General features: G+C 43.3%; 1 protein-coding gene across 1 annotated transcript; it reads left to right on the forward strand.

The window, feature by feature from the left end:
• znf804b (zinc finger protein 804B) lies at positions 1-27,534 on the forward strand (the record flags this gene model as incomplete). Its single annotated transcript, XM_079227319.1, has 4 exons — positions 1-153; positions 19,143-19,280; positions 22,801-22,931; positions 23,562-27,534. 4 exons carry the CDS (start codon positions 1-3, stop codon positions 27,532-27,534), a joined length of 4,395 nt encoding a protein of 1,464 aa, XP_079083445.1.

The following is a 27,534-nucleotide window of genomic DNA, read 5'->3' on the forward strand; positions in this document are numbered from 1 at the left end:
ATGGGCTCAAAGCCCCGGGAGGCCCCTGGGATGGCGTGCAGCGCGTGTTATTACCTGGTTATCAGTTCCACACACCTGAGTAATGGACACTTTCGGCGCGTCAAGGGGGTCTTCAGAGGACCACTGTGTCCAACTGCAACCAGTGATTCACCGGTAGGAGAACAAGTTGAATTCCCTATGTGTGTGTGTGTGTGTGTGTGTGTGTGTGTGTGTGTGTGTGTGTGTGTGTGTGTGTGTGTGTGTGTGTGTGTGTCCTCACAAGTACAGTATGTATACTTACAAGTGTGTCTATATAAATAGTGTGTGCAGGATATAAGAAAACATACTGGAAGAGACATGGTGGCACATCTGAGAAGGAGGATATGTTTGCAAGTTTTTTCTTTTTCTTTTTTTGAGCCTTAAAAATTGATTTTTTGTTTTGTTTTTTCGAGTACAGTTAGATGTGAATATTTTAAATAGAAGATAAATTGGGTATCCAACCATGAAGAAGCCATTGTCCCTCCATGCCTCCCTCTCTCTTGCGGCTGTGGGAATTAAACGAATCAAATTACATTAGTGCTTTCAGGAGGAGATGAGTTGCCCAGCTGAAAATAGCACTAATTACCTGGGGAGTATTTGTTAGGTGTGTGTCTGTGAGTGTGTGTGTCTGTGAGTGTGTGTGTGTGTGTGTGTGTGTGTGTGTGTGTGTGTGTGTGTGTGTGTGTGTGTGTGTGTGTGTGTGTTTGAACTACCAACAACTTGCTGACCTTTCCCTGATGTCCGTGGTTCCTTTGAACCACCAAACTGGCATTGCAAACTGGGCCTTAGTTTCTGTGCACTGGCTGTGTATTGTGTTTACTTGCAGAGACCAAGAAAGAGTGTGTGTCAGATAGAAAGAGAGAGAGAGAGAGAGAGAGAGAGAGAGAGAGAGAGAGAGAAGCAAAGACAATATAATAGTACATGTAAATATGTACATGATATTTTGGACTGTGTGAATGTGTGTGTGTGTGTGTGTGTGTGTGTGTGTGTGTGTGTGTGTGTGTGTGTGTGTGTGTGTATGTGTTCTAGATTTAGGAGCTGCTTGGAGGGTCTCTGGTAATCACAAATTATTCATGAGCTCTTAATGTGAGACGAGACAAACTGGCAAAGCTGATGACAAGTTTGATGAGAAAGGAGGAAAGGAGCAGCTGGTATGTGTGTATGAGCGTGGCTGTAAGTGTGTGTGCGCGTGTTCCTACTCAAGTCATTACCAGTCTGTCATGTTCGGCCCGCGCTCACTATGTGATGGGAATGAGCGAACAGTGTTGAGTCACACTGGCAGAGATGCTGCAAAAAGTCATATTAACAAATAAACACACACACATAGATGGGCTAAACTAACTAATTATTGCACACACTCTATACAGTGCATAAATCTTAATTTCTAGAAAAATTTAAATTTGTTTCGGAGCCCATTCATCTGCATGTAGAATCATCAAATGCATATTGTTATTGTACCCATAATAAGTTAAGTTATGTCTCGGAAACAAGACCGATTCCTCAGAGGAAGTCTAATTTGGATGCTCTTGAAGCGTACTGACTATATCTGGCACATCTACATATTTTGAGTGCATTTGCCTATTTTTCAGGCAGTTGCAAATGTTGGTTCCTTTTAGCATGTTATGAACATTTATTTGAAGAGACTTGACAATTGTTTGAGACGTACTATTACAATGTACCACGTCTTTTCTATTTCTGTCAAACTTTGCAAGATGTGGACTTGAAACAATTAGTTAATTAATCAATATTTGGATTGACAGAAATTACATTGGCAACTATTTTGATAACTGATTGAGTATACCTTTTAAATCATTGATATCATTGTGAACTCAATATATTTGACATTTTAACTGTTAACTTGAAGACCAGTCTGAAATCTGTGAAATTTTACAATAAATCATTTAATCATTAAAATGATAAGCAGGCTAACTAATAATGATTAATAGTTACAATATAATCAAAAGCTTGGTGATTTGTTTAATTGTAAATATTTACTGACTCCAATCAGGGAACTGCTAACTTTACTCAAATTACAAAGTTGGTTTAACATGCAGTGAGCAATGTGGCATATTTTGTTAAATGATTAAACAAAAACATGTTCATATTAATGAGCAACAGTAGCAGTGGCAAAGAAGATTCCCTCTCGACAAAAATATCCCGATTCAAGCCTTCACTGCAATGAAGTGCCCCGATCAGAACATTGAAGCCATATGGGTCTGACAGGTTGGACAAAGGCAGGTAAAAATAGAAATGTTGAGTTAAGCTGAGGGATGTCAGTAATAGCTGTCATTCGTGGTAGGAAGGACTTCATTTACCTCCATGTCCTAAGTAATGTAGATAAGTGTGTGGAAAGTTTTCAGTGCTAGAAAATGCTGCGTAAGGAGGAATGGAAGGTCGAACAAAAAAAAGAGATGTGCTTTCAGATTTATCCATATTAGTTTAGACATGGCCAATTTATGGGCCTGTCAGCATGATAAACAGTCAGCGCTTGTGGTCAAGAATAGTTCAAACGTGACCTCTTGCGTTAGGCAGAAAAACAAGTCCGTCAGCAGAGAGCAGGTGAGTTTAACACACCTCTCCAAGACATGCTGAGCAACATCTTTTGCACCTGTCCGTTCCGTTGTAGAGGAGGCAAGCCCACAACAGCTAGCTGCTCTTTGATTTATCTTAGATCAGTGGAGTACAAAGGATATCTGAACTGGGATTTGTCAGGGGTAACTTTTTGTGTCTTCACTTTGATAAGGCATTGCAGCATTAACAAAATACTGGGCGCCCATGAATGGAGGAGAAAGAAAAGTCGTCTAGACACACGGCCCACTTCCCCCCCCCCCCTTTGTTACAAATCCTCTCGTATTTGTAAAGAGTTCTGTGCTTTTTTGTTTGGCTAGCTTCCCTGTGGTATGTCTAGATTTTGATCATTGCTCGTTTATCATCACTAATTAGTCATTGTGATAGGCCTCTCGGACGTGTCTAAAGTGTGGTTCCCGCAGGTATATTAGTGCTTAATCATCATTGGTGAGTCATTCTTCAAACTCTCATGAATACTTCAAAGGGTTTTCTCATTCTTATTGTCAGCATGGAGGGAGGACAGGAGGAGAGATGTAGAAAAGTGTGTGCAAAGAGGACAGGTGCTGCCCTTGTGTATCCTTTCATTCAAACAGATCCAAACTGATACTTACCCTCCATGTATTTTGCTGTCTCTTGTCCAAATATCCGTCAATCCCTTTCCTTTTTTCTCCCCATTCCCCATTTCTCTATAGAATATTATAGCTGTGTGTGTGTGTGTGTGTGTGTGTGTGTGTGTGTGTGTGTGTGTGTGTGTGTGTGCATACTTCCACTGAAGACCACTTTGATGTATATTTCACTGCCGTTACAGAAAACAGATGAATCGTTGGCTGTACCACACAGTGTCGAAGAGAGTGTGAATGGGCCTGTGCGTGTGTGTGTGTGTGTGTGTGTGTGTGTGTGTGTGTGTGTGTGTGTGTGTGTGACTCCGCGTTTGCACCCTTGTGTTTTCATTGATTCCGCAGGGAGCTGAACAGTGTTTATGTAAATGAGGTGGCATTTAAACATATGCCCCGAACAATTATCTTGAAACAAGTATTTAGCTGCACAAAAACACCGCCGTGTTCGGAGTGAGTCAAGTACTTAGCTACAAATATTAAGCCATCATGAGGGGACAGAGGTGAGATGAGCCAACTGGCTTGCCATTTGCTGTGCCAGTTTGCTCATGGGTGTGGGCATCTTAGTGCGCTGTTAATGATGATCATAATAATAAGTGATACAGACTCAGTCCCTGGGGACGATCAAGCTGGTAATAGCATCTTGATATTTATAAAGTTCGGCAAATGTCAGAAAGAAAGATTTCTTTAAAAGGTGGTTGTGATATAAACGTAAAGCAGTTATACCGTTCCTGACAGCTATTCCAGTCATGGCCTCTAATGCTGCTGCAGTCACTCATTCATACAGTGTAATGTTAATGTGCACACACACACACACACACACACACACACACACACACCAATGCAGCCACCATCAGGCCCAAGTGGAGCAGTTTGAGAGTGAGCAGGTGAGTGCTGCTGAATACTAAAGTCCTGCATGACTGGACCATTCCTGCTGACCACTGCAAAGTGCTCCCACTGATCACTGCTAATGTCCTCCGTCACAGTTTACACTCAACGCTCTGGAGAGAGAGAGTGTGTGTTGGGGAGAAAGGTGGATAATTGGGTGAGATGGGTGAGATGGGATGACGAGAAAGAGGAGGGTAGCGGGGTAGAGTCAGACATTTGGCATCGATTTTAACACTCTCTTAAGCCTTTATTGACATTTCATTTAGCTAATGAATTCATTAGTGCTTCATAGCATAATAACCTCTACTTGATAACCAGGATGGTTCCCAGAGGAATTCTCCCACACACATACACACCTATGTTTCTTTTTCTTTTACCTACCAAGTTCCATCCCTGTCTGTTTGTGCTGCATTGTGTAACTTTTAAATGAACCGTGTTTTGAGGGGACATGACCTGCCGGTCTCCCGACACCAGTGCAGCACGCCCTCAAAATGATGAAGAAAGAGAGAAGTGTAAGATGTACAGTACAAGCACATTCATCTCTGCCTATATGTATAGGTGCCTTTGTGCTTCTGCTCGAGTGTGAGCTTTATAATGTCTGCTCACCTCTGAGATGGAAATGATCTTTATTCAATTTACTGACGACTGATTTACTCTTTATTTGTGTGTCTTTGACCTGCTCTTTTGAAACGCACTCATGCACACACACACACTCATGAATTGAATTGAATTCATTTGAATTGATTGACTGTTTTTTTAAACTTATCCAAAAGCTGTTTTATCAATCACATAAAGGATGATGTTTCACCCAGAGGACTTGTGTTTGTACAGGCCTCCCATTGAACTGAAAGTTATGTCAGACTAAAGGTGCTTGTTTATGAACTGGAAGTATTTATTTATTTATGTTTGGGTCTAATGCCTGAGAGGTCAAAATCGGCTATATGGATGTCTGATGTGCCAAGCTGACCTGCGTGAGCTCTGTGTGGGTGTGAGCACGTTTGGAGGGTATCGTGTGGGCAGAGAGGTTTTGGTAATAGTTTGTCTGCTTCTATTGCTATTCATCATGAGGTTTGCAAATGTCTGTAAAGTGCAGTTTCTGGTATTAGATGTACAGTATGCTATGAGTGACACACAAGTTATCATACAGGCGCGCACACACACACGGATAACACAGATGGCCAACCTCTCATTTTGTATATTACCTTGGGACAGCTGTTTGTCTGTGTGGTCATTAGTGATCGCAGCATTAGATAATTACCTGGAGACACACCAGCACAGCACATAAATACACACACACACACACACACACACACACACACACACACACACACACACACACTTACATACAATTAGTGAGTGTTTGCTAATTATAGGATGTTTGATGAACCATCTGGATCACCAGCACAGGTAGAAGCTGACAGACACGCTCAAAAGAAAAATTTAAAAAACGTGGAATGTGAGACGACAGGTGAGAGATGAAGAGATGAAAGGATTTTTGTTTCGCAGTCATTAGGATGTCATGTCTCATTTAAGGTTTGGTCTTATTCGTCTTCCCTTTTTTCCTCTTTAAAAAAAAAAACTATAGTTTCTGCTTCTCTGTCTCTTCTCCATTCCATTTCTCTCGGCGATACCTCTGCTCCAATCCCTTCTCCCTGAAATTCTTTTTTTTATCTTCCTCTTCCATTGCATTTCATCTCATCTCTGCAGCCCATTCATTTTTTAGCAGGTCAACGGTTCAACCGTTTAGGGCCTTTAAATCTTTGTGCGCGTGTGTGCGCGTGTGTGCGTGTGCATGTGTGTGTATTTATGTGTACAGTATGGGAGTTTATGTGTGTAGTCGATGCGAGTAATATTGGAGTAGCAATATTGCTGAAAACCCCTCGAAGGAATGAAAGAAAAGAGAGGGTGTGCCTCATATTTTCATATTGCTGGTCAGTATTTCTGTTCTTCAATAACCCCCCGCCCCCCCATATTTTACTCGGCTCTCTATATGGATTCATGCTTTTGTGTACTGGAGGAGCATATGTGGCAAACAATTATAGCTCTATTAACTCAGTGTGCGTATATGCCTGCATGCACATGTGGGTGTGCTCGTTACACATATTTGCACCTGTGTGCTTGTGTCTCCACCACTGGCACACTGGGCCGGGGTTAAGAGCAGCTCAGACAAAATTAATTATCTCTTCTCTGGAGGAGAGATGACTCACTGAAATAGATGCTGCAAACAAGCTTCTCATGGTTGAACAGAAGCCCAGGAATGACTCCCAGCCTAGCAGAGAGCAAGGGGCCTCCTTTCGAAAAAAACATTAAACTTGGATTTCATCCTCAGCTTGATGTTCAGATCATATTATTTCCCACTTTTCATGTGCATAAGGCCAATTTATAAAAAATAACTGTGACTGAAAGTAGTGGAGCAGGCACGTTGCATTTATAGATCAAAGTGGCAGAGGAATTTTAATGCATATGAACAAAGTTTCACTTCCCTGAAATCGTTGACATAAGATCAAGGCGTCCATGTTTTGCATTGCCTTGCTTTGCACAGAATAGGCTGTTCTGGTGCATAGCGCGCTTCTGAGTACACCAATACGCTAACAGACATCTTCAATTCATAGCCTGAATTAGGAGAACCGAGAGATTATTTTAAAACCTGGTTGTTTGAATGTTGAAAATATAATCTCTGCTACTGGACATTACTTTTATTGTCATCTTTTATTTGTTGTAATCTTTTATTTGTTGAATCTCGAAATGAGGCTTTCATGAGTCTCAGCCACAGCCTCTTACCCCTGACCTTTTCACCATTCCCCTCTGACCTCTGACAAATAGCCCTGAGGAAAATATGGGATTAAGGTCAATGCTTGGGTCAAGGAGTCCAATATAAAGTGTTTTATTGAACTATTACCTTATTATATCTCTGTGTATCTGGAAATATACTGCTTGTATGTGTGCACATAAAGCGTAGTATCATAGGTTAGAATGCCCTTGTACATACACACATGCAGGAAGGTTGACACACACAAAAACAAGCGCACAAGCGGGGCAAAAATGCCTGTAGTATTATAATAACACTATGTGTTCATTCTGGTGTTCTCTCATGTTTATTTATCAAAGCAGATATGAGCTACTAGGACATTCAAGTAGCACGGGGTCGGTCATGCATCCGTAACAATGCATCACATAATATCAGACTTACCTCCACCAGCAGCGCGAGCCATGATGCAGACACTAATAATTCATGCCGTTTGCTTCAACCAGCCTTCACATCAGCCATGATGCCGAGAACAACCCACCACAATTATCATGAGAAGCAGCATTCCTGTGCTTAGCAGATTGGAGATGCCAGGCGCTCAGCTTAGCGCTGTGCAGAAATGTCCTGGCTGCGCGCTGCAAGGATGGCAGGATCACAGTGGTCTGCAAGCAGCCTCCAGCCTCCAGCCACCAGGCCTTGGCTACCTCCTTCATTTGGGCAGAGGGCCCGTTTCCTCTGTCTGTTTGTGTATGTATATTTGGCGGGATTGAGCTTGCACATTTCTGCACGAGTCTGCTTTGGGGCCTGCTTACCCTTGCTGTGAGGTATATTCTTACCCTGTGGTACGGGATTAGTCACAATACTGAATGGGAAGACATGGAAACAGCAGCAGGGGAGGAGAGGAAGAGGAGAGGAAACCCCAGAAAGATGAGAAGAAACGTGTGGGTGGATTGTGTGAGTGCATGTATGCACGCCATGGGTATTCATTAATTTCCCTAAGATTCTCTACTTTTCCTCTGCCATAAAACCCAGAGGCAAGTAGTAAACACAAACTCTACAAGATCTCCTTCTCTCGGCCTCTGTGAGTTTCTCTCTCTGTCATTCCTCCTGTTTCACTCTCTTCTGTCCGAATGTAAAGTTAGCACTGTGTTTGATTTATTGATATGCCAAGCGTGTCTGTTGTGTTGTCGGGAAACAAGTAGAATGTGAGGTCCGGAGGATGTGGAACATATTGTCTTTCATCTCTTAATGTGCAGGTGTTGCAGCTGCTTAGTGCTTGTTGTGAGCAGCATAAGCCCCGTTCTAAATTCTGTACCGCAGCGTGAGTTAACTTATCTCTTCCAGGTTTGACAGACTTGTGTGTTTATGGAAATGGATTGGAAAAAAGATGTCATGCACTTCACAGAGCAAACCAAAATCAATAAACGTTGTGTGTTTGCCTGCATGTGGGTGTGTGTTTTTGTTTATGTGTGAGCGTGTGAAAAATAGCAGCGTGTGATTTATGTAAATGAGTGTCATCGGCCGAGGAGGAGGCAGAATTCCCAGGCCTGATGAGTGGCTTAATCATTCATCAGCCTGGCTGAGGCAGGCATCAATAATGGATGACAGAGTGGGTCATGCAGGATTGCTCGCCCCTTGATTAAAGTGCTCCGCAGCTAAATGCTTCACTTCCTCCCTCTTTCCCCTCTACCTTCTGCGAGGATGAAGACAGAAATGTCCTGTACTCGCACACCCCCTCTCACACACACACCTCTTCCTCGATCTCTTCCTGTACAGCCTTATGTCATCTCACCTCTCACATGCTTAATAAGCTCTCATCCCTTCTTCATCTCCTCACTCTGCTTCTTTGGTCTTAATCCAATCACTGCAAGTGTAAGAGGAAGAGAAAGGGGTAGAGAGAGGCAACGAGAGAGCAGGAGAGGGGGGAAAGAAGATGCTGAAAAGCGTGGGAGAAAAAAAGAGGAAGCCACAATTTAATGCTTTATAATTTGTCTGAACGGAAATGGAACCTTTCTCTCTGGAGATAAGACAGCAACATAAATGTTCTTTCTCTCCCCTCCAAACACAGAGCGGAGGGAGTCGCTTTCTTCCTGTCTCTCTCTCTTTAAGCTGTATGGGGGTGTTGGTGTGACAGGACAAATCTCTGTCTATTAGGAGACATAAACCTCTAAACCCGGAGCTACACAGCCATACATACTAATGCAACCATACAGAGGGCTGGATAGAAGTTGGGAACGATAGAGAGGACACACTGAAAAAGGAGGAGATCTGGAGAGCAGAGAGATGCAAGAAGGGAGAGCATGATGTTGAAAGCAGAGAGAGTCCTGGTGGGATTCCAATCCCCGGCCAGCACAGGGTCTTAACTGCTACACAATCTTTGAGTACAGCAAAACCAGCTTTAACAAAGTCGGACTGACATGCACCACAGAGTGGTGTTCAGTGAGTGTGTGTGTGTGTGTCTCCCCTGTATGAGTGTGATGAGGTTGCACCCAACAGTTCATTCCAGCCTTCTCGTCTGTAGCATCATTAATTTGCCATCCATGCACTCGTACTCTAATGTGCCAGAGAAAAGATCACTCACTCTTATTGGCCACACTCGTGTTTCCCCCTGATAACGCCAATGAACCACACACAGCGAACATGCACACACACACACAAATGCTCACCCAATCATAAATGCCTGAAAGACAGCAATCATTCCTCCATTCAGCGACAGCAGAAACCAATCGCTCTCGCTCAGCCATCCTCGCTCCCCTCATCTGTGAGTTTGGCGAGATTTAGCCGAGCGTTAAGAGTGCAGCGTGTAATCTGCGATCGCATTAATCCTGTTCTTTGAATCTGTCTCTTCCCAAACTGATTACCTTCATCTTCTTAACTTGTCTTTCACTCTAATCTGTATTATCACACGCTGACAGATTTCAGTCCAAGTTTGATCACTCCAACAGATACAGACGCAATCCTCTTTGAGGCATTCAATCAGCTGTCTCATGTGTTTGGAGCGTGTGTGTGTGTGTGTGTGTGTGTGTGTGTACTAATTTTGCTACACTGTATATCCATTTACCCATCCCGGGTATTCAATTGTGTCTGAAATTTAAATGTCAAGAGTGTATGGTCCATATAATTCAATATTTCTGCCAGCTGGGAGAGGAATGCATATAATAGTGGAGATGACATTTAGCTCGAGCAGATAGAAGCAAACAGATAGAAAGGAACTGCTACTTGGACTTTATAATCTATCTTTTAATGGTCTTTATTAGTTTTCTGCCTTTATTTGTATGTTATCAGTTATCTTGAGCTTTTTTTTGGATGCTCTGTTTGTTGTGTTTTTCATTGTCTCATGTTATTCAATTATGTTTAGTCCATTTCCTGTTTTATTTTTGTTGGTGCTCTCCTCATGTGTCCTGTTGAGCTTTACTTCCTGTCTCTGTGTGTGTTCCCCACCTCTTTGATTAGCCACACCTGTCTTCAATTAGGATACTCACCTGCCCCTGATTTTGCCATCGGTCCTCCCCGTATACTTCCTGGTTTTATCTGTTTTCTCTGCCAGATTGTCTTTGTTCACCGCTTCAATCTCTGTTCAACGCACAACTGTTACACATATACTTGACAAGTAATGTAAGAGGAAAGCACATATGAGAGAGGAACTATGTGCAAAGAAATTATTTATGACCATGGTAGAAAAATATCTCAAATAAATGGAGTGAGAAGAGATGAGCGGGTGAAAGAATAACAGAAGATCCGCTTTCACCAATCTTGCCATCCAAGGCTCTTCTTATGTAATTTGTAGACAGTGCCTAGAGTTCACCTCTCTATACTTTATACCTACCATCCTTTGTCTCCCTGTAATTGTTTTATGATGTTCTCCTTAATGTTCACTGAGAGGAAAAAAAAGAGGAAATCTTCGCCTTTTAGAGAAACAAATGCAAGTCCCTGAAGAGCACTGTGAGTGAGTGGTATGATCATAAAAATGCATTTAAATGCACTGAGGAGACCACAGTTTGTAGAACGGCAGGGTATTTTAGGAATTTGCATACATGCTTTCATGCATTTTTTCTTCTGCCTTGATCCCACCCAACACAAAATGTATCCACAAAACGTCTGGAAATAAACTATGGGTCACGTTTGTTCAAGTGGAGAAAATGTTTTAAGATGTCCTCTGTTTTTTTTTTTTTTGCCCGAAAGCTATATGCTCTGTCCCGGTGAATCAGTTTAACTTGTCCTGCATGAGGTAGAGGCTGAACTCACATTGTATTCAGCATAAAATGAATACAGTGAGATTGAGAGAGGAGGGGGAGGATGTTGAGAGGTGGGTAGATTTTAAATGTGGCACCGAATAGGATTGATCAATGATACAGCGCATGAATAACTCTGCGATAATAAGGGAGCCATGTTGAGTAAGAGAGATAGAGAGAACGAAGGCACTTTGGATCTTTGGCCTTGCATTGTGATGGACAGAGAATTAATTTTGATAGCTTTCTGGTGATCGTTTGATCGGGCCGTGTGACTAATCCTAGATTTATGACTCAAACAGGAGAGCAGTGCGACTTGTTCATGCCACAAGCTTCCTGCTGTGGCCACAGACGAAATCAGTAGACTACAGGTGTGACTTTGTGTGTTTTTTTGTCTTTTGAACACCGGCGTCTCGTTATTTTTCACCCTCTTTTATGTTTGGATGTGATATGTCACCTGTTATACATTATTAATGTAACCTGTAGCTTTCTTTTTTTAGAGCAAACATTTTGGTCTTAAAATCTATCAGCAGCATTGATGCCTACAGTTGTGTTTAGAGCGCATATATTTTGAACAGTACAAGTGTAACACAGTACTGTAAACACGGCGTATTAGATTGACTACCAGGTTAAAGTGCTGACTTTCGCCTTTAACTGATTCTGAGTGACTGTACGTTCATATTCAGTATGTAAAACATGCAGATTTCCATTTTTTAAATAATACATTTTAGGACAGTGAAAAAGGACAATGGGCCTCATGAAAGAACCACCCTTATGAAAAGATTAGTTCTTAAGTGATCTTCTCGTATTTTAGAATGTTTTCTTAAGTACGAACACAACTTCCAAGTGGTCATGTCGTAGGAGTCATGTGCAAATAGTCTTTGTTATCCAAAATCAATTTTGCACTAATGGATTGTAGATTGCATTACTTTGGAATAATTTGCACTAGAAAATCCTTTATGAATTACACTTCATTATTGATATTTTCCTGTTTGATATCATTCAAAATGGGCTATTGTATAATCATAAAACATCTCATGCTGCAAAATTACTTCAATTATGCACTAATTTAAGTTTAATTGGTCTCTGAATATAATGAGGTCATTGAGAAATGTAACCAGGTGCGTCATAACTTCTTTTGAATGCCTTAGCGAGTCAGGCCCTCGGAAGAGAGCGTCCTAATATTTGCAGAGACAGATGGCTGTTCCTTCACATGAGGGTTTATAAGTCGTTGCCCAGGGTAATATCTTCTGTTGAAACGACTGCAACATCACACATAATGGCACGTATTCTTTCAGCCATTTTCATAATGAACTATTTGGTCTTTATTCCATTAACAATATGACCCTCAGGTGTCACACCATTAAACGTGCTCGTTATTTTCTCTCATTCCGTGGTTTAAGCAGGTTCCTTAATTCCAATGCCGACGCTGTTATAAAGTATTGTTTTTTGTATTTTTGATGGACCTCTGAAAGCAGGACCAAAACTTCACAACCTTGTGAAGCTATCTTTTTATACTTTGGTGGGATGTTTATGAGTGAACACTTCCAGACATGTAGACCAGGTCAAATAGCCTTATATGTTATATAATTGTGGCTTTAATGATGATAATCTACATTTCTCATGAAAGAACGCTCATTTACGCACAGGTGGCATTCATCATGGAGCCTTTGCTGAATTTGACGTGGCTCACTCAAAAGTAAGAGAAAGTTACAATAAAAATACGAAAACGTTCTTGCATGAGGCCCAACAATCCGAAATATACAGACAAGGCAATGATATGTTTTTAAGACAAAAAAGTGAACTTCCAAATTAACCAAATCAGTCATTTGATCTCAATCCAACTGTTTATACATCTGTTTAATTGGTAAACAAATTGCTGCACTACAGGCCTGACCAGAGAGGCTACCAAAGTGTCTGCTGATGTTGATGGATCTCAGAGTTCAAGCAGTCACTGACTGCAAAGGATTTGCAACCAAATGTTAAATATGCTGACTTTAGTAAAGTGTATGTGTATTGCAAATGTACAGCTACTTTCGGATTCCCAAAATGGGGCTGTTATCTTTAAAAAGGGAATGCAATTCCCAAACTAAATCACTAGAGCACCTTTATAATTCTAATTATAAAGAATTAGATAGATAGATAGATAGATAGATAGATAGATAGATAGATAGATAGATAGATAGATAGACAACACATCTGTTACAACTCTTGGGTTAAGAATCAGATCCCAGTAGAAGCACTCCTCATTTCAACAAAACAACAAAGGGCACAGGGCAAATTTGCAAATATAATCCCTTCATCATTTATTCATTCAGTTTGTTTGTCTTGCATGCTGCTCAATTTAAAAGGTCAGAGGGAGACAAAACATTTGGTTATATTTTGAGCAAGACAGAATGGAAAAACAACCGCTGGTGATTCATAGTGTTTCGAGGCCGTTGCTTAAGATAGATACACAGTTTATGAGTCACGAAAAACCTGATTCTCGATCATTGGAATGCACTTTGTACTCGTCTATGAATGTGGTGGTATCTTCTGAAATTATGTTTGCCCGTCTACTGTCTCCTTCACAGAGTTGGTTGCTTGGCAGTGGGTGAGATGATGTTGCTAACTGGTAGTAACACATATCTATAGCTATGGCACCATATCTATGGTCAACACTCATCTGCGGTTTTGGCTATGGTTGCTCTATGTGCTTGTTAGCCATACTTCTAACTGGTTACTGATCTGGAGCAAACACAAATACACAAACACTATCAGATGGTTTCACAAAATACCGGCTAGGATGTACACGCAGATGCACAAACACGTCAGATTAATGAATGGGTGGGTGGCCATAGAGGCATATTAAAGGCAGTCAAGGGAGATGCATTAGGGCTGTAAATACCAGCTCATTAACACTCAGCGATCCTATTTGTCAGTCGGTGTTCCACGTGTGTGTGTGTGTGTGTGTATGTGTGTGTGTGTGTGTGTGTGTGTGTGTGTGTGTGTGTGTGTGTGTGCGTGTGCGCAAATGTGTCTGTCGCCGAGATCTATAGGTCATTACAGTAACAAGCAACTTAGCCCTCAGGTCAGCTGTCATTAGCTACAGAAGAATGGCCAGAAATCAACACGGCAGCGGCAGACTCTCACACTGCCAGACTGTCTCCACTTGTGCATGTGTGAATGCATGTGTGTCTGAGGGAGATAATCACAGGAACACTTTATAGTTAGAGCATAGATGAAAACAGAGAGGCATTTAGACTGCGAGAGGGGGACAGAGTTGGCGCCCACAGATTTGCGGAATTCTTTTTTTTTTTTACCACTAATGGAATTGTTTCTATTCATCACAGTGGCCAAGTTAGGGTGATAAGTATAGCCAAAGATAATTAAATACTTAATTGGGCTTGCTAAACAGTTATGAATTGTTTATTTAATTGTCCTCACAAGGCACAGTAGCAATTAGAATTTCTCTGAATTCATAAATGTCACTGTTAGTCCCTGTGTCACTCTCCTCTCCTCTCTATACTTCTCGAGATTAATTCCATGTCCTTTATGTTTTTGAGAGATCTGGTCTTGTACTCTCCAAATGTTGCTTTTTGAAAGGCAACCCTACCTCACTGAGGATACACTTACACAATAATAAACAGTAGATGTAAATACAATAAATACAGGTGATACAGAAGATTATGCTAATACAGACCGGTGCAGTCAGCTGATGACCACTCATTATATGTTGTCCATAATAAATCAATGCTGTTATACTTAACAAAAGCATCATGAGTTGATTAACACAACTGTAAAGAAGCAATGTTTTAGAAAAAAAAACAATAGTTTCCTCAAAGTAAGCCATAATCATGACATTTTTACTTCATCTCCCCCCTGCAGTCAAAGTACTCTTCAGTTTATACATTTGAACAGAGAGAATCTGTTACCACTATTATGTTGCTACTGGGCTCTCCTTTTCTCTCTCGAGATTGATTATGCATGGAGAGGCATAGTTTTTGCTACTTTGGATATGCTTCGAATTTCATACCAAACCAAGATTGCAATTAAAATGTGTTGCCATGCTGTTAATAACTATCATATTGAGGACTTTCGTCTTAGTAGGTCCAAGACAACAAATTTAAATCTTGCAAATTATATTTAAGTACTCACCACTGGCCTAGGCACATCTAGTCACAGTCACTTATCCACACATAGTGATGAAAGAATAAAGAAAGAGAGACATAATGGGTAAGGAAAGAGTGTAATCATACTTTATGTGTAATTAGGGGTTATCTCATCGTGTATTTCTAGGCTTAAATAAGGTTGTTTTTATTCTTTTTTAATTATTTTCCAAAATACATCACATTAAGGAGGCAAAGAGAGACTATACTGTAACTGAATCTCTGTAAGTCTTCCCTCACACTGTGCAGGATAGGAGTCAGCCATCCATGGAATTGCTGTTCAATATTTAATTACAACTACTGAGAAAGTGACCATTAAGACGAGTGAAAGAATTTAGCTCAAGTATAGTATATGCTATTTAAATTATTTATTTAATGTAATTGATTAAATCATACCAAATTCTGCAAAGATTTAACTGCACTGAACATATTCCAGTCACTGTACATAAAGTCTTCATCACTCCGAGCATTAAAGAAAGCTTCATTTCCAGTGTCTTCTACCTTATGCTTTTCTTTTCCTAAATTTAATTTTCAACCAATGTTAAAATGTGTTCTGTCAACACAAAATGTTTGACTTCTAACCTAAGTGGATGCAAAATATGTATTGATTTTTTTGTAAAGAACAGCACATTGTTTAGTAGATTGCTGAAGAGAAAAAGCAAACTTAAAAAATAAATAAAAAATAGCTGATGGCCAATAGTGGTTAAGCTAATTATAATTTCAGACTTGGCCTCAAACATCCAGCCTCTCTCTGTCCTTGAGGCACCACCTGCAGTCAGCTTACTGTCAAGATGTTAGAGTTAAGTTATGACAGTCATAAGCATATTATCTAAGGGGTTTCTGATTTTCTTCAGCAGTCTTGAAGGTCAAGATCAATAGACAGAATTTTGAAAAGCTTTTAATTATGCTTATTTTAAATCTCCATAAGCCTTTCTATAGTAGGCTTACAACTAATGAGGGTGTCGCTTTTTATTTTATTTGCCATTAAAGAACCAAGAAGGCAGTTTGACCGAGTATGATGGCACCAGATGTTCCTCAAGGAACTTTGTCTTTCTAAAGACTTTTTTTCTGAATACATTGTATATCATTACTTTCTAGTGCACACATTTCCAAACGCTAACATACCACGTGTGCAAAAACACTTTAAGCGTGACCTGTTCATTTCCACAGAAACTCGGTACATTGAATTACATGTGTGTCTGTGTGTGTGTCTGTTTGTCTGTGTGTCTGTCTGTCTGTCTGTCTGTGTGTGTGTGTGTGTGTGTGTGTGTGTGTGTGCCTGAAACTCCAGTTACGGTTCACACTCTTATTTGTGGCATAATTGCAATGCTATGAAAAGGAATAACACGGCACTTCTCTGACAAATTGAGAATAAGAGAAAAGAAAAAAAATCTCATTCACATTCACACCCTCGCACAAACACTCACACACATAATCCTGCAAACAATCACTGTCCGTTTAGGTCTGCAGATATCAGTTGGGCTTTCTCTGCAAACAGATTTATACGAGTGAGGTAAATTGAGGTCTATGCTGATTTAGCCCTGGTATATCAGGTTGACAGACTATGTGCGACTGTGCATGCATAAGTGTGTTAGTGTTTGTATGGTTGTAATTCTGTAAGTGTGTCTATGCATTCTGTGTTGGTGCATAACGGTATAGAAATCATTAAGTGCATTTATTTAAGGCAAATGAAAGCTCTCACGTCTGAGTTTATTCAGCAGGAAAATGCAAGTCAGGGTGTCTCCGACATAAACAAATGGCTCCTGAGTTTAAACACACACACACACACACACACACACACACACACACACACACACACACACACACACACACACACACACACACTGTCTGCTTTCCTGTATTCACACCTTTTCTCGTGTACATACACCCCTCTTTCTGTATAAATTTCTCCCTCTTCAAAATAATTACCCTGACAGAATGCAGAGAGGTGAGAAGAAAGGGTTTGGGGGTACAAAGGCGAATGCAAAGAGAATTACACATGGACACAATATAAAATAAGTGTATGAAGACATGCATTTACACAGCTCCTATATGTAATCTTGCATAATCCCAAAGGTTGACAAATAAACAGCTTTCAGTATCAGTATGGATGGATGGATAGATAGATAGATAGATAGATAGATAGATAGATAGATAGATAGATAGATAGATAGATAGATAGATAGATAGATAGATAGATAGATAGATAGATAGATAGATAGATAACACATCTGTTACAACTCAATCTCTTCACCCTGGCACCACTCAAAGAAAGGCCGCTCTGTTTGATTGGATCATTTCCTGGTCGTGACTGAAGCCTGCAAGGCAGATCAATACCACGGCACACACACACACATACACACACACAGAGTAACACAGGATCAATATTTATTAGTTACCTTTCTGCTGATTTCAGTGTATGAGAGTCCTGTCTGCCTGGTCCTTTCTTCAGCCTCCTCTCCTCTTCACCCAATCTGACTGAAAGCCAGATAGAAAGACCCAGAGGATGGACTGTGTGTGTGTGTGTGTGTGTGTGTGTGTGTGTGTGTGTGTGTGTGTGTGTGTGTGTGTGTGTGTGTGTGTGTGTGTGTAATGTAATTATAATTGTAATATATAGGTGTGAAAAGTAATGACATGAAGGGAGTGTTACTCTGTTATAAAGTAATTATAATGCCAGGTGTTTGTGCGTGTGTCTGTTTGTGAGGGCAGGCAGGGGTCATTTCTCCTCTTGTGTGCATTCCTATCCTCCCTCTCTTTTCCTCTCACCTTTGTTCCTGTGCGCAGGCATATTACTGAAGCAAATTGGGGCCAATAGACTCTGTCACTGCATGACCTAGGGCTCACCAAACAAAAAAGAAACAAGCTTGACAGAGAGAAAAAGGCAAATAGAGGGGATACAGAGGGAGATAAAGGAAAGGAGAAAAGAGTGAGTTAGTGGGGAAAAAAGGCTGGGAAATCAGGAGAGCTAGCAAAGAGAGGGAGAAAGAGCCAAGAGATGGACGGAGGGAAGGAAAGAAGCAGAGAGTGAGAGAAAGAAGTGACAACCTCAAATTAAATTCCCATCATGTCAGTGTAGAACAGAATTCAATAGTGTTTATTGGCAGCCCCCAGCCTCAGGGAAATTACATTCTGAAGCAGAGCATGGCAAGAATGCACACACACCCTTGAACATGTGCACACGCGCACACACACACACACACACACACACAAACACACACACACACACACACACAAGCACACACATCTATTGAACACAACACTGTGCATGTCCTCGGACCCCCAAAAAAAGCCCTATGGATGACGTGAGCATGCAGACAAGCGATTTATCCCCCGAGGTCCATGTGCCATTTGTCCAGCATGTGTATCTATGTCCATGTACTATTTACGCACCTCTACGTGTGTGTATTTGTCTGATAGTTCTTCACATGCACGGTTTTGCCAGTGTACAAAAGACTGCGTTGTGCATTTAAGAAGCTCAGTTTTTCCGTCTGTCGGACAGAATTGCCACTTTCCCTCCAGTCAGACTCAGACTATTTGCCATTAAAGTACATACACAGGTTTCTATTACAGTGGTTGTATTAAATGTGTCCCCGGGCTCAAGTTGCCATGAACACAAGGCTTCAGTGCCTTTGTCCAACCTCCAGCAGCAGCAAAAGCAGCATTCTTTAATGGGGAGCCGTTTAACAGATTTTATACAGAGCACATGTAGAGGGCTATTACTGCTGATGTCTCTGGGATGCAGATTTGCTCTAAATGGCTAACAATCTGCCATTCTTCCAACCCCCCTCCCGCTACTCCTCTTGCTTTCTATCTCTGCCCCTCTAACCCTTTATGTCTCGGTCTGTTTATGCCTCTATCTTGACTCTTTAATTTCTCTCCCCCTACCCCTCCAACGCACTCACTTGTTCTCTCCGTCTCCCTCTTTCTCCAGGAGCATGCAGAGAGGGCTCTGGGCTGCTCAGTGGAGGATCTGAAGGCTATGTTCTACTGTGAGCTGTGTCACAAGCAGTACCTCAGACACCAGGAGTTTGACAACCACATCAACTCCTACGACCATGCGCACAAACAGGTACATGTGGGATGCCCCGGCACTGCAGTTACACACACACACACACACACACGCTACGTAACAGCACACATGCAGACATGTTTTATGATCGTTTTTCATGGGATTTGGGCGTGTTCGATTTATGCATTTTGACGGAAAGCTACTTTACGTTCCCATGTCGATCTGCTTATTGGATACAGTTTCCCAGCAGGTAACAGTAGGTGTGTGACAACCGCATCATCTCTTACAAGCGCACACACAGAGGTGGAACTTGAGGCAGATACTCACACTTATAATGTGGAGATTCATAGCAACTGAAAACTATTAATAATCATAAGGTGCACACAGTATTTATTGTTTCCCACATTTATGATAACTAGTGTGTGCTGTTCAAAATGTTCTTGGCCTCCAGTATTACTGCTTGCAGCTTTACTGAGAACTGCTCTTCTAAATAACTTAACACTCAACACTGCGCTGCCTTAGTTCTCTTGGTACACCTTCCATGACACAGTTGCATCCCGAAAGAACGCTGGTACAGCTGCAAAATGCACTTTAATCTTCAAATAGTACTTCTTTCAAAAGAGAAACAAATATTCTGTATAAAAATAAAACATGGAGCCATTAGCATAGCTCAAGTATGATTCTATTATTCCGACTTGGACGAGATGAGGCCAATGAACCATTAGGAAAAGGCCCGGCAGCAGGTTTTCTCCTACGTTCTGCTTTCACATCCATTTCCATACACAACCTCCACTCTGGACTAACACGCTGAAGGTTCTGCTGATAGCACATTCTCCTACAGCTATCTGTTGCTATGCCAAGGCATACACTCACATACAAAATCATACAGACATGCACTTCCCCGTGTACACACGTCGACACACATCCTCGAACACAGGCAATCTCTCAACCAAGCCAAGCCACTTCCCACTTCTAAACGCCCACACTGTGCAACATGAAATAAACATTAAATAAGACCGTTCCTTCACTGTCATTGTTCTTTGAAAATGAATCGAAGCAACTGCAGGCCAATGTTAATGCTTTGTTTTAGCCAGCGGCAGGCACATGAAACGAGCTGCATGAGGCACTGAGCTGACAGTAGCCACTGGCACTGGAGGAACACACACACACACACACACACACACACACATACATACATACAGGCGTGCATGCACACTCTGCCTACTGAGCAGACAACAAATGAAATTCTAGCTGAAGACAGCTTCCCTGCAGGAGTATTGGCTTTGGAGAAAGGCAGCTGATTGCGTTTGTTCTGTCTCTTTTCCTTGTCATCGATTCAGGGATAAACAAGTCTGAATGCAGTGCTATATCAGCATTTACCGCTGATTATAGAAATTGCTCATTACAAGAGAATTATGCTCCCTTTTTAAATAAAAGAACAATCAGCCCATTAGCATGGCCCCTCACATGCTAAGAATACACCAATCCTCATTCTAAGGCCCTTGTGGATATGAAATGAATCAACTCTGACTCATTCATAGTTGCCTCAGCCTGAGCACTCCTTAACACATCTAAAGGAATATTGATCGATGATTTGACAGCCGGATTGAGCTTTATAGCACATTGCTAGACTGGCATGTTGAAGAGTAATATCGCTTCAAGCTGTTGGGGACCTGAGATCATCTTTGAAGACAAAAGTATCCGCTTTAAAGTGTGAAAAGGAAATATCTCTGCACTGTGTGCTCGGTAAAAATGGTTCTGTGTGCAACGATTTGTTTGGCTCTAAATATAGCTACAGGTTTCCCTGCAGTGGGATCTGTTTTTAAGAGAGAACAATAACCTGGCAGAGTGCAAATGCAGGAGGAAGGAGGAAGAATGCGTCTTCATACATTCCATCCATTATAGACTGATCTCTCTCTCTCTCAGTCATTGCCATGGACAGCTACTCTGATCTTTTCTTCCTCCTCTTTCCTGGCTCTGTCCGCAGTCGTTCATTATGTATGCCTCGCTGCTTGAACATGATTAATATTTCCCATAGAATGAGTGAGGCATCAAAGCCTCTCAAAGCTCCTTACCACACACTAACAAACCCACATGTGATCTCTCACACATCTACAAGATGCACAAGCACCGATATCATATGTTTGATGGACACAAACCCACAAGTGCTGCTCCTACGGCACATACTAAAGACTTGCTGTCTTCAGTGAGCTGGCAGTGGGATGTTAAGCATTGAGCGATAATGTAAAAAGACACCCGATTGTGTAAGACTCAGCAGAGATTAACCTGACGACTGTCAGCTCCAGCATAAGATCTGGGTGTGAAAGAGAGTGAGTGTATAAATAAATCTGATGTCTCAGGGGCTGATCTGATGTGTGCATGTGTGCGTGTGTTTGTGCAATACACACTGTATGGATGGATAATAGCGTAACATGATCTATAAGTGAGAGTGCTGTAATCCTGGTGAGATTTATACTAAAAAATAAATTCACAACTATATCAAATAAACAACAAATCTTGAATTTATAAGCTGGGGTGGATTGCTCATTGAGGTATAGCTCAAATATACTGGGAAGCGAAGAGAGTAAGACGGAAGATAAGAGGGATAGTGGTGCACGATACTGCAGCTATTCCCAAACTATTCTTTAGTCCCTCCTTAGCCTTCAGACATACAAATAGAAACACACCAACATGCACACACACACAAACACACACACACACACACACCTGCCAAGCATGGATAAAGGAGGGATTAAAGTGTGTCAAAAAAGGAAAATGGAGAGAGAGGCATGACTCATTGTTTCCCTGAGAGGACTGGCACACCTATGGCTATAGACACAGTTTCTCCACATACAAATACACACATGTGAACTCACACAAAACACACACAAAGTCAAGCTAATTGTTATTTGTATGATGCGGATGAAGACCCACCAGTTTGCTAACACTTGAATCACTCACTACTCATGTGTGAGTTATGTTATATTGCATTTGTGCATGCACACACACACACACACACACACACACACACACACACACACGCACAATGGTCTGGCATTTTTCCAGCTGAAATCTCTTTACAACGCCTCAGATGAATATTTTGCCAATTTAAGCATCAGCAAATGCACCCTCTGCTACACTCCAGCTAAAGAGCAGATCAGTCATTGGATCCGATTGTCTCTCAAACCAAGCTGTCACGACGGAGGAGGGCTGAACATTTTCAAAATGTCAGTGGCAAAGTCATCATCGTCATTAAATCACTCCTGCCACTCATCTCGACGGCGTCTGTAATCTGCTATTCACCAGTTGGGTTGTGTTTGCTTTCAAGCTGCGCTGGAAAAAAGACGCTTTCTTCCATGCTGAATGGAGTTAATTGGACATGAGCTTAGAAGGAGAACATCTGCAAACGCTGCTGACTGATGTGTAGGTTTGAAAGACAGCTGCCTGCAGAGAGCTTCCTAAAACTAATTCCTCACTTTCTCTTCTCTTTGTTCCACTCTTGTGCTTCTCGCTACCCTGTGCCCTCCACATACTTTTGTCTGTCCCTCCATCTCTACCACTTCATTTTCACTTCCTGCAGAGGCTGAAGGAACTAAAGCACAGGGAGTTTGCTCGCAACGTGTCCTCAAAATCGTGGAAGGACCAGCGCAAACAGGAGAAGGCTCTCAGACGTCTGCACCAGCTCGCACAGCTGCAACAGGAAACCCAGCGGTGAGTGGATGGAGAGTGTATTTGTGTGTGTCTGTGGCAGTGTGTTAGTGTGTTTGTGTAACGAGACCAGGGGCAGGAGTCCAGAAGGGTTAGAGTTTTTCACATCCAGTCAACGTTTCTTTCCTTTGATGGATGTGTCCACAGATGTTAGAGCACCGAGTTGTCCTAGATAGGCCACAGGTGAAATAAATATAACATGAAGACACATTTGTGTTGATGCTCGGAGAGTAGATGTTGTGTAGGAGAAGCAGATGTGAGTTTTAAAGATTTAGAAAGTTGTAAAATGAGTGAAACAAGTTGAAAACTTGCGTGCCTCCGTGTTTGCATACCTACACAATCAAAACAACAGATACAAAAAACAATATATCATACATATTATAATCATCTTGATTGTGCCTGTTCCTTGTGCAATTAAATGTGTGTTCCTATAATCAGGCAGCATGTGAACAGCATTACTGTGAATACGAATGTTACGCCTCTTCTTTTTTTCTTTATGTCTTTCTTTCCGTGGTTCTTTGTTCCTTTCTTTTCTTTCTCAATAGAATACTCTCTATCTGTCATAAGTTAAGCTTAAGTGATGTAAAGTGAAATCAATTCAAATCCAAAAACCTATATCACTCTCTGTTTCAGAGTCCCAGGAAGGACTTCTGGACTAAGAAGTGCAGTCAGGGCTGTGAGACAGCAGCAAGAAAAACACCAAATCGACCGCCTGCCTGAGAACAAAGCTGAACCCTTCAGCCACACCCATAGTCCCCTTCCTACACAACCCAGAACAGCACGTCTTAGCCACCAGCCAGAAGATCCATGTCAATCTCCTTCCCAGATGCCGCTGGCCACTGCTCTCGCTGAGTCCCCACTAATCACACATCTGGCATCCAATACAGACCCTCCTGCAGTGTACCCCGAGTCCTGCCTGGGCTTGCATCCCCAGTTGCCTCTCTCTGGGCAGGGGAGAGTGGGCGGCAGACTTGGCGTGTCCTTCTGCTTCTCACGCAGGGGGCCCAGGCTTGAGCCTTCTGCCTCCGTCTTCTCAGACCTGGAAGAGGAGGAGAGAGAGAAGAGGGAACAAATGAAAGAAAGGATAAAGGGGATGATGGAAGACATTGACAGGGAAATTGGGGCAGCAGAGGAGGGGAAACATGAGTCCAGATCTGACAGTGCTAGTCTCAACGACACGGGGCCAATCCCCAGAGAGGCTGCCAGAGAAAAAGGGGAGATTGGAACAAGAGATGCAGTAAAAGCACACTCTACTATTTCTACAGCAGCACCTGATAATCAGAGCCACGATGCACTATGCTTGCTATCACAGACCCAGGTGGCCCTATGGGGCACAGCACTAGCAGAGTCACACATGGACACTGAACACACAGATAACGAGACAGACAGAAAGCGAGAAACAGAAGTGGGGATGGAGGAGAGTCAGTGTATGTGTGTGCTGGGGAAAGATGGCTGTACCCGACTGAGATGGCCTGTCAATTTGCGTATGTTCACCAAGTCTCAACCACACATCTCCTACAGCTGCAACCCACTCTGCTTAAACCCACAGCAACCAGAACAACTCACAGAGTATCTGCAGGAGTCACAACAAAAGCAGGTGTCTGCTCTCTCAGATGAATCAGATCTACGTGTGCCAGCTATTCTTAAACCAGACGCTCCTTCCTGTTTACAAAGACAGACAAGACACGAGTTGAAAGCACACAGAAAGGAAACTGAGGAACGTATCCATGTGGAGACAGAAGCCCACCTGTTGCTAAAGAACGAAAACATTTCATCATCAGAAACAAGACCAGAAAGAGGAAGATGCTCGCTAAGTGTGGATGATGGTGTGAGGGAAGCCTCCCATCCATTTGACCCCACTCATCGTGACAGCTCTGACACAAACCCCCAGAATCCACTGGGAGGAAGATTAGGGGGTACGAGAGGGATCAGGGAGAGAGCCATAGCTCTGAGCTGTAAATTAGAATCTGTCACCCAGCCTGGCGAACAGAGAATGTGCACCGGCCCGTTCAGGTGTGAGTGTGGGAGTGAGACAATGTGCGAGTGTGCCAGTGCTCCACAGCCGTGCGTGGGCGTTTCAGAAGTGTCACGCAAAAAGAGGAAAGCCGGCACAAAGAAACACAAGCTGGGAAAGAAGAAGAGGGCTGAGAAGGAAAAAGCTTCAACTAAGCGGCAATCAGCAAGGTGCAAAGTGAGGAGTGTTGTCTCTACAGTCTCCATTGGCCCAGAGAGGAGTGCAGAAGCTGGAGGGAACTGGGGGAAGAAAAGGAGGCAAAGGGAGACGAGGGAGATGAGGATGAGGAGGAGGAGGAGGAGGAGGGTGCAGGGAGCTGGGAGCAGCTGTCTCCTGGGAAGATATGAGGCTGAGCCAGTAGCTGTCCCTGTCAGAAAGAGGAGGCCTCACAGGAGCCTCGGCACTGAATCCCAGTCACAGCCAGACAGAGAGCAGGCAGAGCACTGCAGTGCTGACTCCCAGCTCGCCAGACACACAGCAGACAGACACACCGAGGGGGAGGGAAAGCGAGACGGCGATGCAGTGACTTTTCCCTGGCGGTCTCACTTCTCCTTACACTCCTTCTCACCAGGATGTAACTCAAAGCTGTTTTGGGAAAGGGGTCACCATAGCAACCCCAAGAGTTTCATTGACTGCTGTTACCCTGACAACAGCTGTGGTTGCAGCCCGGCGAGAAAGAGAAAACTCCTCCACAGGGACAGGAAATCCATTCATAGTAAGAGGAAGAGTTTGAGGCATCGTGAAGTCTGGGAGGAGACAGAGAGGGGCAGGAAAATGGGAGGGCATTCAGGTTGCAGAGACAGGGGCCCGATTTCCGATACAGAGCAATGGGAGTGGTTGAGGGGGGGCTATCCTCGAGGTGGTGAGGAGAACAGGTCGAGGAGTGGGTGGAGATCAAGAAACAGAGCAGTGGAGTGGGACCGGGTGGCAAAGTTTAGCCCCAGTCCTGGCAGCTGGGGCAGGAGAGACCGACATCTGAGCACAGAAGATGTCGACTGGGACAGGTGCAGCGTGGACAGATGGACATGGGGCAGCGGTGACAGCTGGGAGGACAGGGGGACACACGGATCCACATCAGGCTCCAGGACAGGAGCAGACAGCAGAGACAGCCCGGGCTGTGTGTGGAAATGTGCAGCCACCAGACGCTCAAGCTCCAGACATGTCTCTAGCCCCGAGTGGTGGACCAGTAGGCAGACATACAGCCCCCAGAGTGTGATCAACGCACAGTCCGGCAGATGTCACAGCCCGCGGCCCTGCAGCCCCTGCAGCAGCACCGGCATGTCCGAGCTAAGCTGGGAGTGGAGCAGGAGCAGTACTTGCTCAGGAGTCACAGATGATGGGTTGACAGTTAGCTCCTCTGTAGCGCCTGGACTCTCATCCGAGGCCCCTCAGGAAGCAAAAAAGCAGAGCAGCCCTATGTCCACTTCATCCGGCCTCACCTCTTGCTCCTTCTCTCATTCTTCTCCTAACAGATCCTATTTAGCTCCCGTAGTCCCGGGCCTCAACACTCACCATTGCAACACAAGCCCTTCTCATCTTAAGCCCAGTATACAGTCTGACCTTGTCCATGGACCCTTGGCCCCTGTTGATACAAGCAGGTCAGGCACAACTCTTCCAGGCCTTTCTCCCAGTAAGCCTCTGCCACAGAAACCAGCCAGGGTGTTGCTTCTCCCTCTCATAGGGAAACTTCCTGCAATCCAGAGAAAGGCCAGAAGGAACAAAGGGTTGCTGGAGAAGAGTCAGGAGAAGGAAGGAGAGGAGGAAGAGGAGACCAGGGGCAGTGGAATGGATCCTGGAGCGGTCGCCAACAGTCCAAGATGTCGTCTGGACAGCAACGCTCCAAATCTCTGCATCAGGACTGAAGACAAGCAGACAGGTAGAGAGACAGCTCTGCCAATCAGCTTTACTGCTGAGGAGATGGACAAATATCGCCTCCTGCAAGAGCAAGCAAGAGAGCACATGCAGAAAGTCCTGGAACAGTTGCAAGAGAGCGCAGATATACAGACAAACTACACGCACACGGCAAAGACAGAGAACTGTGGGACTTTTGAGGAACATTACACACCTGTGTCCTTGCACAACCCTTCACAGCCTCAAACTCAGACACTTCACACAGACACGATGCGAACACAGGGACCACACACCCTCCAGGTCAGTCTCCCGCTTCCACATGTGACTCCACAAGAGAACTTCACTCAGCCCATGGCTCTGAGAGTCCCTAGCCTCCCGCCTCTCTCCAGCCTCCATCATATCATTTTACAACACGCAGCCCTCTCCCTGCCCCCGTCCTGCTCCGCCTCTTCCGCCTCATCCAACTCTCCTTCCATCCGCCCACACCCAGCTCAGCTCCCTCACCCTCTGCCCCATCTGCACCCCTCTCTCGCTCATCACCTTCACCTCTCTCCCTTCTCCATATCCTCCCTGTTTCCCTCCATTCTGCTGTCCCATCATCCCATCCCTCTCCTCCCCCAGTCCCCTGCTTTTCATGGGACCCCCCTCGCTCCACTCTCCCAGGTAGCCTTGCAACCTTTGAACCCACAGTCGTTCATGGAGAGAGCTTGGCCAGTGAGGTTTCAACAGAAGGCGTTGTGA

This window comes from Taurulus bubalis, assembly GCF_910589615.1.
Source record: "Taurulus bubalis genome assembly, chromosome: 12".
Lineage (NCBI taxonomy): Eukaryota > Metazoa > Chordata > Actinopteri > Perciformes > Cottidae > Taurulus > Taurulus bubalis.